Source organism: Anser anser (genome assembly GCF_964211835.1).
Source record: "Anser anser genome assembly, chromosome: 7".
Classification (NCBI taxonomy): Eukaryota; Metazoa; Chordata; class Aves; order Anseriformes; family Anatidae; genus Anser; species Anser anser.
In genome coordinates, this window is record NC_139727.1 from 13,775,510 (window position 1) to 13,791,952 (window position 16,443).

Below are 16,443 nucleotides of genomic sequence, written 5' to 3' on the forward strand. Positions count from 1 at the left end.
GCTAATTATGTAAATAATGGTGCAGTTCAGCCATCCTTGCGTAGGCTGAATTCCTCTGGGCTTTGGTGTAATGTGATGAGCTGTTGTCCTGTTTAGGTAGCTGCAATGCAGAGTTCAGGGAGCCGTGACTGGGGATTACAACAGGCAGATGCATTGCTGGGTTCTGAGCAAAACGAAAGGTTGAGGAGAAGACTGGAAATACTAGTCATACAGTCTTAAAAGCTTTGTGCTTCTGAAGACAAATGCTTTTATTGCAGAGTTCCCAAGGAACAAAGGAAGTCATGGCCTTTGCAAAGTACACAAATGGAAGAAACACTTGTATACAAAGTCTGACTCACAGCTCATGTAAAGAATACGACAAACTTCTTAGTCTAATTCACTAACTGTAACTGATGTCCTTTCAAATGCCATCCTCAGAAGCAGTTTCTGTTGGAGCTATTTTGTTCTTTTGCCACAGATTGTTTTTAAAGAATTATGGGAAATGACAACAAAAGAATTAAATTTCAGTTTTTCACAGATGAAACTACAGAATGCATGGAGTACTGTAACCCTGTCAGACAAGTGAGTAAATTATATCTTGGTTGCAACAATGCACCACTTGCTGAATATCAATAAGGATATGTTCCCTTCCTTAGAGTAAAAATAATATTTGCTGTTAATATAAATAGTTCTGAATAACCCTGGCAGTATATGCACGGATGCCAAACAGCATTAAAACTTGAGCAGGATGTCATGTTTCAGTTGTGAGAAAGGGGAAGACTGTTAACAGATGTTAAAACAAGGAGGATGATTCACTTATGATGTTTTACGGTAATGAAACTCCATTAACTTCTATCATCTTTCTTCAAATTTCTCTTCAAGCAAATGAGAAAAGCATAAGCTTGTGTTCAAGGAACAATTCTAAACAGTACACTGAGGCTTTCATTCTGCTTCTAAATTTCCTGTGATAAGCATGTGGGTAACTCTGCTCCCGCTGGACCAAAATACACTATTGGTCTTCATAGCTCTGCTGTCGGAAGCATCAGCCGAGTTGATACTTCTGGGTGCTCAAGCTGAGAGAAATAGTGGCTGTATGAGCTGAGTGCCATCCTTGTCTTCCTTTGAATTTAGAGCTCCAAGATACTGAAGAACTCAAGAATGGGTTAGACTGGGTTAGACTAACTCATTAGACTTCCATTCTCTGAGAGGCTAATTTTAGATTCTGCCTTAACTAAATCAATAAATTACTTTAATAGAGATCTTATTGGAAACATTTGACCCCAGTTTTAGAAAAAAACAAACATGGATGTTCCTCATGACATCACAAGCAGAGCTGATATGCAGTTAAAAGTACAAATATATGTGCTGGCCTCAGGTCCTCTGCTCAATGAGTTTTATTTTTACGAGTAATGTACTTTAAATCTCTAGAGCTCTCCAAGTTCATTTTTTACATGCAACTACATAATCTTTTTGGAGTGAATACGGACATTAACTCCTCCTTGCAGCTCTGTATAAACATCTGCTGGCACAGCAGATATTTCAAATTCAGAATCCAGGATGGAAAGTGCTCCCAGGACTGATTACTGAGTTATATACCCTTTTATTTTAATGTACTCTGCCAAGAAGAGTCCATAACATCAAGTGAGTCAGGGAAGAAAAGGGCAAGGGCAATAACAAACAGCTTCATTGTAATTTTAACCATATTGCCTAGTGATCACAGAATAACCTTTATGCTTAAATATTTAAGGAGACTATGTGGACACATTCTTCCTTCCTGAGTGTGCTCATCTGCTCACCGGGATTTGTACTCTAGATTCCACGTACACTAAGAGAAGACACATGCACCATCTACCCCAATTTTACTACTTGTTTCTGGTGGCAGGGACACAGGATTTTTGCTGGACTTCACAGTGACAAGTTTTGCTGTCTTGAATAAACCCCACTCTGTAAAGTGGAGGTACGCTTGCCATGCAGACTCCCCAGGTATTGTTGCTGAAGTTGTGATCTTGCTCCAAGACGTCACTTAAATATTATGATATATCCCAGTAATTCAGGCTTGCTAGTCCGTATTATATAAGGAGAGGAATACTAAGATATCTTGCAAGCTGTTTGTGTAGTCTAATAAGGACATTGCTCACAAAACACAAACATAAAATACAGTCAGTTTAAACTGGAAATACTGACGTGCTTAAAGTTACACGCAGATTTAGGCTGGCGTAAAAGTCATGGGGTGTTTTTTTCAAAAGATGGTTTCATATGCTCCCGTATAAAAGCCAACTTGTGTCTTGGGTAATTATAGCTTCCATATTGAAAATCTGCCTGTAATTTCAGCTGGATGTATTTTTTCACTTATTTCTCTAGATTGTTATATGTTATTCTAAAAGCTGGTTAACATCATATGGAGAAGGTGGCAAAAAATCAATAGAGCTACACAACAAAGACATGAAAGAAGTAAAATATGAAATCTCTGAAAGAAATGATGTTCCCATTTGGGGGCAAAAGGGCAGGGACAACGGAATCAGTGAATTTATATTTTTTTCCCAGTCTGTGTTATTAAGATGTAATAATAGTTTTGGGTTTTTACTTTACACGGTAGTACATCTCTATCTTCTTTGGTCTGCCAACAGAATAAAACAATAGTTCACATTGAAAAGTCAAGTTTTGACTACCTAAATGAAATTTGAAGATAGTTTGCCCAAAAGACGAATGTCTGGTCTTTTGCATAGATTTTAATATTCCAGTTCTTGCAAACTTGTCAAAATTAATGGTAGTTTATAAATTTAGAAAAGACATACAGAAAATGGGAATCTGAGATCAAAAAGTGCTTTGAAAGCACTTGAACAAAGAATGTATATATATGTGTATATATATTATATAAAAACAATATATATTATCCATATTTTAAATTCTATATAATTTATATCTATCACATAAATAATATGAATATTTAACATTCTACCTAACTGGTATCTCTGATTCCCATTGGAATATATGTTGTTTAATTAGGGGTATTCCTTCAGGTAATTTTTCTTACTACATTAATTGATACGATATGTACTAAACAGCTTGTCCCCCTGAAGAATTTAGGTGGTGAAATGATGCTTTCCTATGTACCTCATAATAAACCCAAAGGCCTGAATTAAGCTTCTGTTAAATTATTTGCTTGTTCATTGTTGCCAGATTACTCATGGCTGTGTAAGACTTGGAAAGACAACTCCTGTCACGAGAGGCTTAGAGTCACTCACTGGTCATTGCCATTCTTTTTGTGTCAGCCTTGAATTTGGGAATTCTTAGTATATTAGTCTTGCCTGAATGCTGACTCTGAGAAGTCATTTAGATCTAGATAGATTTTGGTTTTATTTTTGCAATTGGTGATGTAGGAGGTAGATGGTCTGAAATAGTTACCTTCTAAATTATCCATATTGTTTTATCATATGCATCACCTCTCATGGTTTAGATTCTTAAACTAAAAAGTACTTGGAGAAAATCCTAAGCTTTCTTAGCTTGTATTGATAGCATACTGCAATGTTATATGCACATTTACATTACTTCTACAGTTTAATACATGGTAAGGGACTGTCTTGAACTACTGGGTTAAATAAATTCATATTTCTTCTTGAAGTTCTTGTTGGCAGGAAAAAGTATAAGTCCCCTGGAGATGTGCTACATGTCCTTTTAAGTCTTTTCTATCTAATTTCTAGGATTTCTATGAACCTAAATTCATTTTCTTGGCACTAGATATAGAAGTCTTTTGGCTAAGATCAAGAAAAGAATCAATCTAATATTTGCTTTTATCCTTCATTGAGCCACTTCTCTTTATAGGATAATGGAATCATTGATAGAATACATGTTTTACTTCTCTCATTTCTCTGCGGATTGTTTTGAATAATTGAAAAATTATGATTTGCTAAATTTAACTTGCACTTTCTTATTGCTGGGCCAAGTACTAATGTTATGAGTCTCTCAAAATCACTATCAAATCACAAGGAAATATTTCCTACATTTTAATTAAATAGAGAGGGAGGGATTCTGAGGAAGCTACATTGTATTGAAGAATGGTGAACCCAAAGCACTTTCTCCCCTTAAGTAACTCAGGATTCTGTCCATCCTGTTGCTGATACACCAAAGCAGGTATCCTCTTGTAGTTGCTATGGTAGTTATATTAATTGGATATTGTCTGAGAAAGGGCAAAATTACCTTTTTGTTTTGGAAACAGGTTTCTCTGACAACCTAGGATTTATGTGCTTCTTTTTCTAGTACATAATCATGCCCTGAATTTTCTTCTGAAGATATATGATATGTAAAACAGAAGAACATTACCTAGAGGGAATACTGTTCCCTGGATAGAATAACTGTGATGAATGTTATAAAGGAGTCAGGAGAGGATGATTAATTGCTATGCTAATGCACCTATGTACAATAATGCACAACTTACTATTAAGAACCATGTAACACTAATGTACTGTTGCTTTCACAAATTATCCATTTGTTACTAAGGGAGTCAAACCCAAATACCGTGTGCAAGATCTTCATGCATGCCCATGGATTTTTGATCCTTGTCTCACAGGGCAAGAAATCAAGCAATTTGTTGTCATGAGGGTTGGCAGCAAGGAGAACTATATGTCCATCTGGTGTTGTTGTAACAAGCAAAGCTCCAATAGGAATTTCCATTTGCTTTTCATCCTGAATTTGCCTACATATAATTACCATGCTTCGTGATGCTTACCTATAGGTGAATCGAAACACGTTTGCAACTGAACATTTTCATAAGATCTCTATCAATAGGAGGACACGTGAATAGGCTTGGGAGTTTACAAGAACTTTGCATTTTAAAATAAGGCTACTGAAAATTCATTCCTGAATTCTGCTTAAACTTCATCTTTTCCTGAAATCCAAGGACTTCTGCCAACAAGTAAAAAAAAAAAAAAAAAAAAACAAAAACTGAATCACCTTGGTTAATGAGAACTTTGGGGGACTTGGTGGAATATTTTGGAGAGCTCTCTTGCAGTTGCTGTTTTTTTTTATTTTTATATTTATTTGTTTGTTTGTTTGTTTTTTCCCCAGTCGCAGGTGGCCTACCACTGACAAGTCCCTGCAGCTGTGTGCAGTTGTGATCTCCTTTCCCCTTTTGTCATGGACTTCTCTGATGCATGTAAGTCTCCTCCCTCTCCAAAAGAAGTGATAAACTAAGGAAGAAAGTATTTATAGGAAGATGTCATGCTTCACAGCATCATTAGCCGTGACCTGACGAAAATTGGGAAGAGCAACCAGATCTTTATTGAGCCCCAGACAGGGTGAGTGTAAGTGGGCCACATGGCTATCTCTAATGAGATAGAGGCTGTCCAGGCACTGTGAGCTGAAAAGGATTAACCAAAAACAAAAGGAAGAGGATTAACCAAAAACAAAAGGAAGAGGAGGAAAACATACCCTCTGTGCTAAGTGATACTAGCCTTGGCAAAACAATCTCAGAAACTTGAACTCTGGTTCCTCCTCAGATAATTATAGAATAACACTTATTTTGTAATGCTGTGTAAGACCAGACTTTCAAATATGGACTGTTTAAATTATACATGCTGGAGCACTCTCAGGGACAGACCTTTTCATCTAACACAGCTACACAGAGAAGGAGGTTTTCTTGTCTGACCTGGAGTGTTTGTGACCATTAGCAATCAAAGTCACCCATGGTTGCCCATGGTAGGAAAGGTCTAGACCAGACTTTTAAGACCACTACTTCTGTTGTACTCACAACTCATGCTTTTGAAGGAAATGAAAATGAGCCTTCTTAAATACTCACATGTATATACAAATGTGGTTTTTGTAAACATGAAGGATCCAACAGAAATTAGAAGGAATGGTTTAATGCTGCTGTTGAATCTTTTTTGTTAGTCTTTTTTTATTTTTTTATTTTTATTTTTCCCCCCTAGATATTTTCTATATCTAAGATTTGTGATACTATCTAAATATTTAAATTTTAAAGTAGGAAGTTTAGTAGCTCACTGCTGGAAATAATGGGCTGAGTTTCAATCAGTGCTCAGCTTCAATCAGCTTACTCAGTTCACGTTTTGCATAAGCAAGGATACAGTCCAGGGCTGGGTCTTTTAATACTAAATAAGAGAAATGGAGTTGGTTCCTCCTGAAGGCTTTGAGCCTTCATGTCTTTTACATGGAAAATGTTGATGGAAGTCAGTAGGTATTTTCAGTACCAGAGGAATGCCGGGTTATGTCCAAAATCTGTTACTGACTAGATTATCAGAATGAATGTATACAATGTTATATTGCATCCAAACATCACATTTAATTCCCCAGTTTTTACACCTTACTGTGTGCAGTGCTTGCAGCTCTGAATAATGTTCTTATTTGGTTAGATTTATATACACAGTAAAAAGGGAAGTAACTGCAGCTGTACTGCTGTCAGCTACAGAGCACGGCGCACAAATTGTAGGAATTCACAGTGTGGGCTCTGCACAGAGCTAAGCAATTCTTTAAAATACCATGAATAATTCTAGAACACACTGCAGGATCCAGCTCTCTGAACTGCATTCAAACAGATTTCTGACTTCTTTTGGAAGCGTGATTGGTGTACGTGTGTCAGTGCGGGTCAGGCTGTTTGAGAAGGAAGAGTTGCGTACATGTTGAATCTCAAACTGCATCAGAGTCATGGTGGATAATGAATGGGCAGGTTCTAGTCTCTTATGACACAGGTACTGGGCTTGGTATTTTACAGGGTGTGAGAAACCAGTGATGACAACCTTCAGAAAGTGGCAAACTGCTCAGAAACAGTAGCAGACTTTGAAACAGCTGCAGAAATCCCATGAGGTCCTTTCTTTATGTGGGGCTGTGCAAAGAAATTGTTTTGTCTTAGCAGCTCCCTCAGCACATCAATAAACTTTGCAAAGTAAGTTTGCTTTTTCTTTGTTCTCGTTACTGTTCACCCACCAAATGCTTGTGTTTTATCTGATCTTGCAGGTAAGTGCCATTACTCTGAATTGTTGCTGCTGCTATGAGTCTGCATGCCACAGCAAACCAACAGAGAAAATGCTTCACCCTAGCTTTATTAGTCATCCATGTTTAAAAAAGGAAAAAGAATAGGACAAAGAGGAGAAATGAGGAAAATTTATGTATACTAAGCGTTTTTCCTCTGTAAATCCTAATGAAAAAAAAAAATAGTTCAGTCCCTAAATCGTTTCCCACTTATTATAGTTTGTGAATTATTCTGAAACAAGTCCAGATCCTTAGCTGGAGTAAATCTGTATGCCTGCATCGGTCCAGCAGAAGCCTGCTGCTTTACACCAGCTGCCATCTGACCTACAGTAATGTGTATTGGCATTCTGAGTGAGGTATTTAGTTTGAACATGGTGTCTCAAAAAGCTGATGTTGTGATGTTAGGATAGCTGCTAGGACAACTGCATGGTACTGTCCAAGTAACTTATTCAGATGGTCCGTGCAGTAGTTCAGGGCACTATCTGGAGTAGGAAAATGGCAAGATCTAAACTGGAAAAGGCACGGCAGCGGTGCTTCGCGCCGCCTGATGTTCCTGAGCGCCTGCCTCAGGAAGTCCAGCCACGCGGCGCCTTGAGGCGGCGGTGGCTGGGCGGGGAGAGCAGGTGTCCCGCACGGTGCCGGGCCTCTGGCTGGTGTGTCCCGCCAGCTCCCGGCCCCCCGCCATCACGGCAGCTCTGCGGGGCGGCAGCCCGCGGACGGCAACAACGCCCTCGCCCCGCGCGGCGGCCCGCGGCAGGCCCTAAGATGGCGCCGGGCAGGGCGAGAACAGGCGCTGGGGCCGCGCGGGAGGGGATTCGGGGCCCGCCCCGTTCCCTGGGCGACGGCGACGCCGAGCCCGGGCACCATGGCGGAGGCGGCGGCGGAGGCAGGCAGCCCGCCGGGACAGGTACCGCGCCGCACCGGGGCTCTCGTCGCCCCGGGCCTTCCCGTTGCCTTCTAGCCCGCCGGGCAGGGTGCGAGGCGCTGAGGTGGGGCAGCCCACCCTTCCCCAAGTGGTCCTCCCTCGCCTTGCCTCCTTCACGTTTTCTTTTTCTGTTCTTTGCTCTTTTAATTGAATTTTATTTTAAATGCCTTCATTAAGCTTCTGAACACTTAAAAAGAAAGGGTGGGTGTTAAAAATCCTTTTTGAGGATCAAAGGAAAACAGCGTGAGGATTTATTCCTGCGTGACCTTTTCACAAAAGAGCGTGTAGGGAAGAGAAAGTCACCTGCTCAGTGGAGCAGCTCCCCTGTCAAAAACCCACAGAGGGCTGTGAAAACCCACAGAGGACTTCCAAAACTTGTGGAGGGCTTCAGAAATCCGTAGGCCCATCCTTCCTGGGGAAAACCACTGCCAGCCATTCCATGTCCTCATCCTGGCCTAGCTCAGCGGTGGCTCCCCCTTCCTCTGCAGCTTCTGTTGGGGTTTGTAATTGTTGAAAATACGTATTTTCATACCAACAGTGTGTCCCAGTAGTTGCAGACTCTTGTTTTCAGGCGTATGGCTCTATTGGCTTTTTCATGGTTTTAGAGAGATCTGAATTTTTGGCTGTTAATGCAAAGGGGCATGGTTTCCCTCCCATCTTGCTTCCAGCAACATCATAAGATGTATTCCTCACCCTTTGTTTCCTTAGGTAGCCAGAGTGCTACCACAGATCTAAATTTACATCATTCTCCTCAATATTTGCTCCTTTTCATATCTTTGTCTGCATTATTATTATTATTTATTGCGGTTTTTGACTTAGTTGGCGGAGGTGTGATTTCTGACACAGGTACCTCACCTGGTATCAGGAGTCTGAGAACACAAGGTATTCCTCCCAAGAACACATGAGGTGTTGCTTCAGCTCAAAGTTTCTCTCTCGAGTCTGTCTATAAAGCTGTAGTAACCTTGAGGTCGTTTTCTTGAGGTGGAACTTTGTTGTCTCAGATGGCAGAGAAGTTACTGTGGCTGTTGCTGAAGTGGTTAATTGCTTTCAGCCACTGTAGGTTTGCATCTGTTGGCAAAAAGCTACCGTAACAATTACGGGTACAAAAAAATAGGTTTACTTAAATAAATCCTCCTCTATGTAAAATGTATTAGTACATGTTTTAATGCTTTATGAGATATATGTAAGCATTTTTCACAGTATACTTCTTACTACTGTTATTATTGGTAAATATTACGGTTCTTGGGAAGAGCGTAACAAGGGGGTAATGCAGTCAGTCAGATCCTAGTGAAAGGGCACAAGGTGTACTGTATGGGAAAGGACAGGCTGTCAGAATATATTGTACGTCTATTTGAAATGTAGCACTGAAATTTTTGTCTTTATTACTTCATGGCTTTATAAAAGGATTCTTTATAGGATTTTTTCCATGTGTTTTCTGTTCCTTACATATTGAAGTTTGTTTTATACATGATAGCTTACCTTAGTGATAATTCCTACTATCCCTTATGATTTAATTGTATTGCAAACCCTGTGGAATTGTACTTTTTTTTTTTTTATTGTATAAGTCTCCAGTTTTGGCTGAGGCTGGCATGTTCAATATATAAGCCATAGAGAACATGGTATTCTGCCACTCTTTATTTTCTCTTAAATCTTGAGAAAAATTCCTCTTAAATTAAAATACTTTTATAATTGCTCAGACTTGTAGTTACTTTCAGCAGAAAGCATGTCGCAAAACCTGAATCCTGTTCTTAGCAAGTCTTACTGCTGCTTTATTTTTAAACTTTTTTTTTTTTTCTATTAAGTAGTCTGCAGCAGTGAAAACATGAGTAAAGTCTAAAGCCATTTGGTACATTTGGTCACCCATATGTCTTGATGCTTGGATGGTGTGTATTTTTTTAAATATATTTTGTTATTAAGAGGATACCATCAGCTTCTGTTGTTCATAATAGTCCTCGTGGTCCTCTGAATGCTTTCCTCACATAAAGGTTTTATTTTTCGCATTTGGCATATCTGCATGTTTTGCTTTTGAATGTAATTGAAATCAGTGTGCTATTCTTGTGTATTTCCTTATGTGTTTAACAACAAAAGAAATACTGTGACTAAAAATAACAACTATTGATTTTAACTTCCTATTGTGGGAGCAGACAAGTGGGGCTTCCCCCCCCCCCCCCCCCCGTTTCTGCCTTAACTATTTAGGTAGACAGCTTCAAGATTTTCTGCTTCTGCTGAAGTATTTGACAGCTTGATAACAAAATTCATATAATAATACAAATAACAGCCTGTGTTGCTATTTTTTTTCATTCCCATTTTGATTAAAGTTGTAACTGATACGCGACACTGTTTCAGGATACATCTGTACTGCTGTCAGCAGTATTGCTCAGAGCGAGGTAGCTGAGCCAGCTTTAAATGAACTAGTTCAGTACTGGAAACTATCTAGCTGTGGCAGCAGAGTTTAGTCCAGTCTCATTTCCCTGATGGAGTGAGGAGTATCTCAGGTTCCTTACGCTTCAGGTATTTGCTATAATTTGAGAGGACTGGCAAGCCATTCCTTTGTGAATATACTTTTGAAAGTCATGATTTTGCAAAAGCATGCTGTTGCATTTTCAAACAAGTGCAAATAAGTGGCATCTTCAGCCAGAGCAGAGGTCTCAACCAAAAGGACAAGCTTATTTCCTTTCAGAAACAGTGGTGCTAATTTCCATTTTTGTGTTTCAAGGTTTTGCCACTCTGGAAAGTCCCTCACTAAAACTGCAGACAGTGGGGCATCTTTTCTAGCCATTTTTTTTTTCTTTTTTGTTTTTGTTTTAGAGTTCTTCCCCACCCCAAATGCAAAACTTTTTGCAGCTTGCAATTTATCACTCTTCTGTTATTATTTTCTGTTTCACAGTGATTTGTAAACATTGGCTGAGAGATTCAAGGAGGATCTTGTTCTTTTGTTTTAGAATATCTGATTTGGTATTTCGATTGGATGCTGTTGACAAGGGGTGCCCAAAGCATTTGGAGTGACATACTGAATAGCCAGAAACACATTATGCATTCAGAATAGCTACAAATTATTTGAAGGAAAATAAAACATAAAGGAACAAATAATTCCCTTGTAGTAGTCTATTTTTAAATAGGTTAAGTCTATTGCTTTACAGTGTATGTTGGTAGAGGTTTTTTTTTCCCCACAGCACATGAGGATAGTATTACCAGAATTAAATCACTTCGGATTACCTCAGTCAGTTACAGTTGTTAACAGTAAGAGGAAAGATAAATTCTCTGACAGCAGTGAACATGCAAAAAACAACTTCCCTTTGATTTTTCAGTGGTGGTTAAAGACTGCAATCAAAAGACAAAAAAGTATTTTATCAAAAGAATGATAAACTTTCAGCAGGGCTCTGCCCAACCAGAAATTTTCCACAAATACAGGATCATGTAGAGGGCTCATGGACTTTCAGTACCTTTTAAATTACAAAACCATTTATAATTTTAAAAATTAATGTTCTAAATTACGTGCTTTCTCTCCCATAGTTACTCATCAGTCATTTTGAACTGTATTTCATATTATCTAATACCTGCACTTATTGTGGACAGCAGTGCCACAAATTCATCCTTATCAAAACAGTAAAAAATAAAAAATAAAACTTGGGCAGAGGATGAGCTTGCTGCTGGGAATAAAGTTACAGACAGTAGGTGATGAAATGGTGTTCTAAAGTAGGCTTTCACCTTGCCATGTAAACTGTCGAATTTTGACGTGCAGATTATGGAGCTTTATCTGCAATACTGAGTTGCAATAGCTTGAGTGTCTCTTAAGTTTAAACTTCAAACTTTAGTTGGTTAAAGAGTGTGCTTCTAATTCCAATGGATCTTTTATTGTGTTGAAAGAGATTATAGGAGACCGAGTGCAAAGCACCTGGAGTTATTTTTAAATATTTTTTTGTTATCTTACATAGCTTGTATATTGTTATAATACAACACTATATACTAAGGCTTCAGCAATTTTTCCTAGAGGTCCTTCTTGCTATTTGTAATTCCGAGAATGAGATGAACCTTAGCATCAGCATACTAAGTGTGCTGGGCCTGTCAATACTGGGTAGGTGAGAAAGCTTCATGCTGTAGTAAGCCAGCTACATACTGTAGGCAGGAGAAAATGACTTTTTGGTCAAGCTTTTTCTGATATGATGAATGTGGCCTGATACCTTTCAAGAAGTGGTGAGGGATTAGTTTGGATAGATTCTGGAAATTCAGTGGTTTTTTTTCCATATTTTTCAACTTTTTGCCTACTAACATTTTCCATAGAGCACAAGATGTAGGAAGCGGGAGGAAAAAAAAAAAAAGGCTTTTGGTGCACCTGTACTTCTGCATGGGGCTCCCGCCGTGGTCTTGAATGATGGAGGAGTAGAGTGCAGGGATTGGGAAGGTTTTCCTCCTTGCTCAATCTTCCAGTCCCCTTGTCCCCTCTGTGCTACACCTGGCTTGTAACTGCAGGAGAGAAACTGGAAGATAGCTTGATGAGAACAAAAGTGCTATGCCTTAAACTTCCTTAAGCTTTTCTTTTTATATCAGTGCCAATTTCTTCATCAGATATCGATAAAGTCCATCACGGTGATTCTTGGGAAATGTTAACATTGTGATCAGTAAGGTGTTATCAAATGACCAGTCATTTGCCATTTATATAATGGTGCGAAAAGCCATAGTAAAGTATCCCACGTATTGGACATTGTGAGAGAAAGGGATGAGCTGGTATTAATTCAACTTCCAAAGCATCACTATCAGTTAAAGAATAACTGATATTATGAGTTCAGCTCTCCCTACTTCTAAAAAATCCATTTTTTGATGTATCTGTAATACTGCTGGTCACTGCAGGAAAGCATTCATATTTTTCCTAATTATTCAAAACTGTCTCTCAATAACTGTATAATGTTCCTTTGTTGAGCTACTCATTCATGTTTTCCTAGTTGGGGCATGCAGCTTCGATTATAGCAATATTACTGACTGTAGGGGTATTGCTTTTAATTATGCATGAAGTATTCCTAATACAACCAAAAGCAGACTAATGCCATGGTCCTAACTGTCTGAAGAAAGCCTTCAAGTACTTCATTCCTCTTGTTCTGATAAGGCAGTGTGTCTAAGGCTAACTTCATTGCAGTTGGGAACAATAATTTTTAATACTAAAGTGCATGTGTAAAAGTACTCTGGCATGTAATTAGAGAGAAAAAACTAGTTGTCCACTAAATGTGATGTTTGTTGCTCTCATTCGTGTTTCATCAGTCTTTGATGCAATTCAGCTTGTCCTAGTTTTAAGTATATTTTGCAGTTTGGCAGCAGCAGGGGGAGTAGTGTAGCTTTATTTGGGGGCTCTCCTTGACCAGTGCTAGATTTAGTTGATGATCAATTAGCCCAGAACAATGCTGTTCAGTCTAAATTCATCTATGTTATGAAATCTTCCACTTCTTTTTGAAGCTGAGCTAGAAATGTTATTCTACGCACTTCGTCTTGGTGTGCCTCTATAAAACCCCACGAATGTAAAGATATACTTGATATGACTGTTGGGTTTTACTCAGATTTCTAAGCAACTTTCAGGTAGGGTACAAACCCTTACCCCCTGTTCTTTGAGCTTAATGATCCAGATAGATTTTCATTTACATAGTTGTCCACCTATGTAGACTCTAACAGCCCAGCTTGGGTACAAGGGTTTGGTGAAAATTTATTTTACATATCAGTTCCTTTTTAAAACTTTGTAAAATGCTTTTGGGTAGTTTCCCTTTTATATAATGCACAGATCTCAGCAGGGCTCAGTTAAAATTGATAAAATGATGCTATACATAGTTTTGACCTTTGCTGGGATTGCGTCTGAACATAATTGGCTCATCTGAACTAACTACTGATAACCATTATCAGCGACACCTCATTTTAACAGCATAGAGATTGTCCAATAGATAGATGTCAAATGTAATTTTGAGTAACTTTACAGATAATGATTTTATAATGTGCTTTGACACCTCAATTCATTGCCTAAATATTCTAAAGTAAAACAGTTATTTTTTTTCCAGTGTTTTATATGTTTCATAGCTTTTTCTTAATGGACACACTAAATAAAGTATCATCAAATGTTCTTACTTTTTGTAAGATGATTGCATAGCTTTTCAAGCTCAGTTTGTTATTCCTTCATAACATGTACACCATCGTATTTCCTGAAAGGAACTGCCTTTTGTGTATTATTGCAAATACACAGACCTTCCCTGAAACAGTAGGGTCGGATTCTTTTATATGTACCTTTGTGTTGCAGCAAATGTGTTGGGGTTTCTTGGGTTAAGGGAGCAGTAAGTGTGGACAGTAAATTCCCAAAGGGCAGGGTGGAGATCAAATAGTGTGGTAGTGTGTATGTGTGCTCATAATATCCTAAGCAGAAACTGATTTTAAAATTTAGTTACTGTGCAATCTGGTATCATGTTAGTCAAATCTAGATTCATGGATTCTTTGCACCTTTATATTTCTATTGTTTTTACTTACAACTTGATTTAATCTTATGCTGCACACAATATGTCACTGTGTTCCCACGTGAATTTAAGATAGAAATACTATTTTCCATGTATCTGCCTAGTGAAAATGTGTTAGGGTATTGTGCTGCTGCCTTATAATTATAGCTGTGTTACAGTTTGGCATTTGTTGAATTAATCTCTTGCCTACTTCCTCAAAATCAAAATGTTGTTTAGATAAGTTACTGCCATAATTGAATCAACTTACAAAAATTATATTCATATATCTCTATGTGTGTGTAGGAAGAAGACCAAGATCAGGATGCAGTAGGTGGACAGAAGATTATTAATCAGACATTTCTTTCTCTTTCCCAAATTACTGCTTTGTCAGAACAAAATATAGAAGGAGTTCAAAAGTGAGTAGCAATGATAACAATGCTAGAACCAATATTATCATGAAATAAAGTTTATAGACAATTTGATGGATTTCTTTTGTGATAGTTACCACATTAGACTTTAAATCATAAATGATTTAATTGAACAATTAATGTTTCATGAAAGTTATAAAGAAAGCCATTGATCTCATACCTGCTTTATTTTAGTGTGTTGCCCATATCTTTTGATTTTTCTTCAACTCCTTCCCTCTTGCCCCTGGTAAATATTTCACAACGATGGGGTTTCTGGGTTTACAATCTTACTAAATATTCTGTAAATAAAATACTAAGATGCAAATAAGCACAGGCCAATGCTGAGCCTTTTCATATGTCTCACTTGGTAACTATTTTGCTAAAACATTTAGGACTCTTTACAGATCCATGGGTTACTGTAAAATCAGAAGGGTTTTAACAGTTCAGAAAGGGATGGAAAGCTTAAGAAGTAGATAGCTATTATGGTGCACTGGGGAAATAGGAGGCAGCCAAAGACTTCTGAAGTAAGCCCTTGTTGTCTTCCCTTTAGCAGCACCCTCTCTCATTATTATTGCTTAATAGGAGATGAATTTAGGATGCCAGGAGTTCAACCTGAAACTCTAGACTTATATTTTTAGAATGGGATTTTCAGAAGTGCCCAAATAATTTAGGAGCACTTTTATCCACTGGCAGATTCTTAAAGAATTGAAAGCCAAAGGGCTGGTGCTCTTAACTGTTTTGGGGAGACAGAAGAAGAAGGAAAAAAAAAAAAGACAACAACAGAACTAACCCTGTCTTTCTGAATACATAGAGTTTTTGAGAGATTAAAATATTATTCTTGAAATATTCTCTTCATCTCATTTGTCTTTGTTTTGAGGAAAAAAAAAACTTTACCTGATGGGATTTATTTTTCCTTTTTAAATTTTTTATTTAAAGAAAACTGGAAAAAAATATATTTTTTTCCCTTTAAATAATAGTATATGTATTTTTTCATTTATTATTTTCTCTTGAGTGATAAGCCCCTTACTTCAGAGAAGACTGAAGCATACAACTCAAAGGAGACTAAAATGTACTCGATGATGCAATTTATTGTGAAAATTTCTTGCTAAAATTAAAAAGGAAAGCATTGAAAGGTCATATGTTTTTTCTTAGTCTCAGCTGCTCACATGTATTTATATATATATGTGTATATATATATACACACACACACATACGCACACACAAGTTAATCATAAAGTATATACTGCATCTGACTGAAGGGGGTAGATGCAGGGTATTTTATGTACTCTAAGCAGTTTAGCACCAGCATTGAAATTTTGTTAGTTTACCACTGAGCATCATTTCTCTACACAAGAGCATTTTGAAGGCCACAGCTAAGGACAGAAAATCAGAATAGATGATCTAATTCAGTATGAGAATTTTGATGTCTTGCATTCCCATATATATTGGAGTTCTGTACTGCCGTCCATCTCCATAGGACTTGCACACCTCCCATAAAGGAAGAAATAGCAATCGATTTACTTAAGAAATCTAAATCACCCATAATTTCCTGATCATTTATAGATACTGTTGTCAGTGAGAAGCCTTGCAGAATATTGAAAAAATGAGTTCTGGCATTGTTAGTAGCATCACAGAAAATCTAAATCCCTGAGAAGCTCTGATTATGAAAACACAGAGTTGGCAGAAGCTT

The 16,443-nt window shown here is 37.9% G+C and overlaps 1 protein-coding gene across 2 annotated transcripts in view; it reads left to right on the forward strand.

Moving 5' to 3' along the window:
- Positions 1-428: 428 nt before the first annotated feature.
- The window catches only part of CABCOCO1 (ciliary associated calcium binding coiled-coil 1), a 101,231-nt gene continuing 85,216 nt past the window's right edge, over positions 429-16,443 (forward strand). The window contains exons 1-3 of one of the 2 annotated variants that reach the window (XM_083845306.1): positions 429-561; positions 5,044-5,131; positions 14,650-14,762. In XM_083845306.1, the coding sequence (XP_083701432.1) occupies positions 482-561; positions 5,044-5,131; positions 14,650-14,762 (281 nt within the window). In that variant the 5' untranslated portion in view covers positions 429-481. Of the gene's footprint in view, positions 562-5,043; positions 5,132-6,948; positions 7,868-14,649; positions 14,763-16,443 lie in introns of those variants that run through there. The other variant, XM_083845307.1, reaches the window with a different exon arrangement.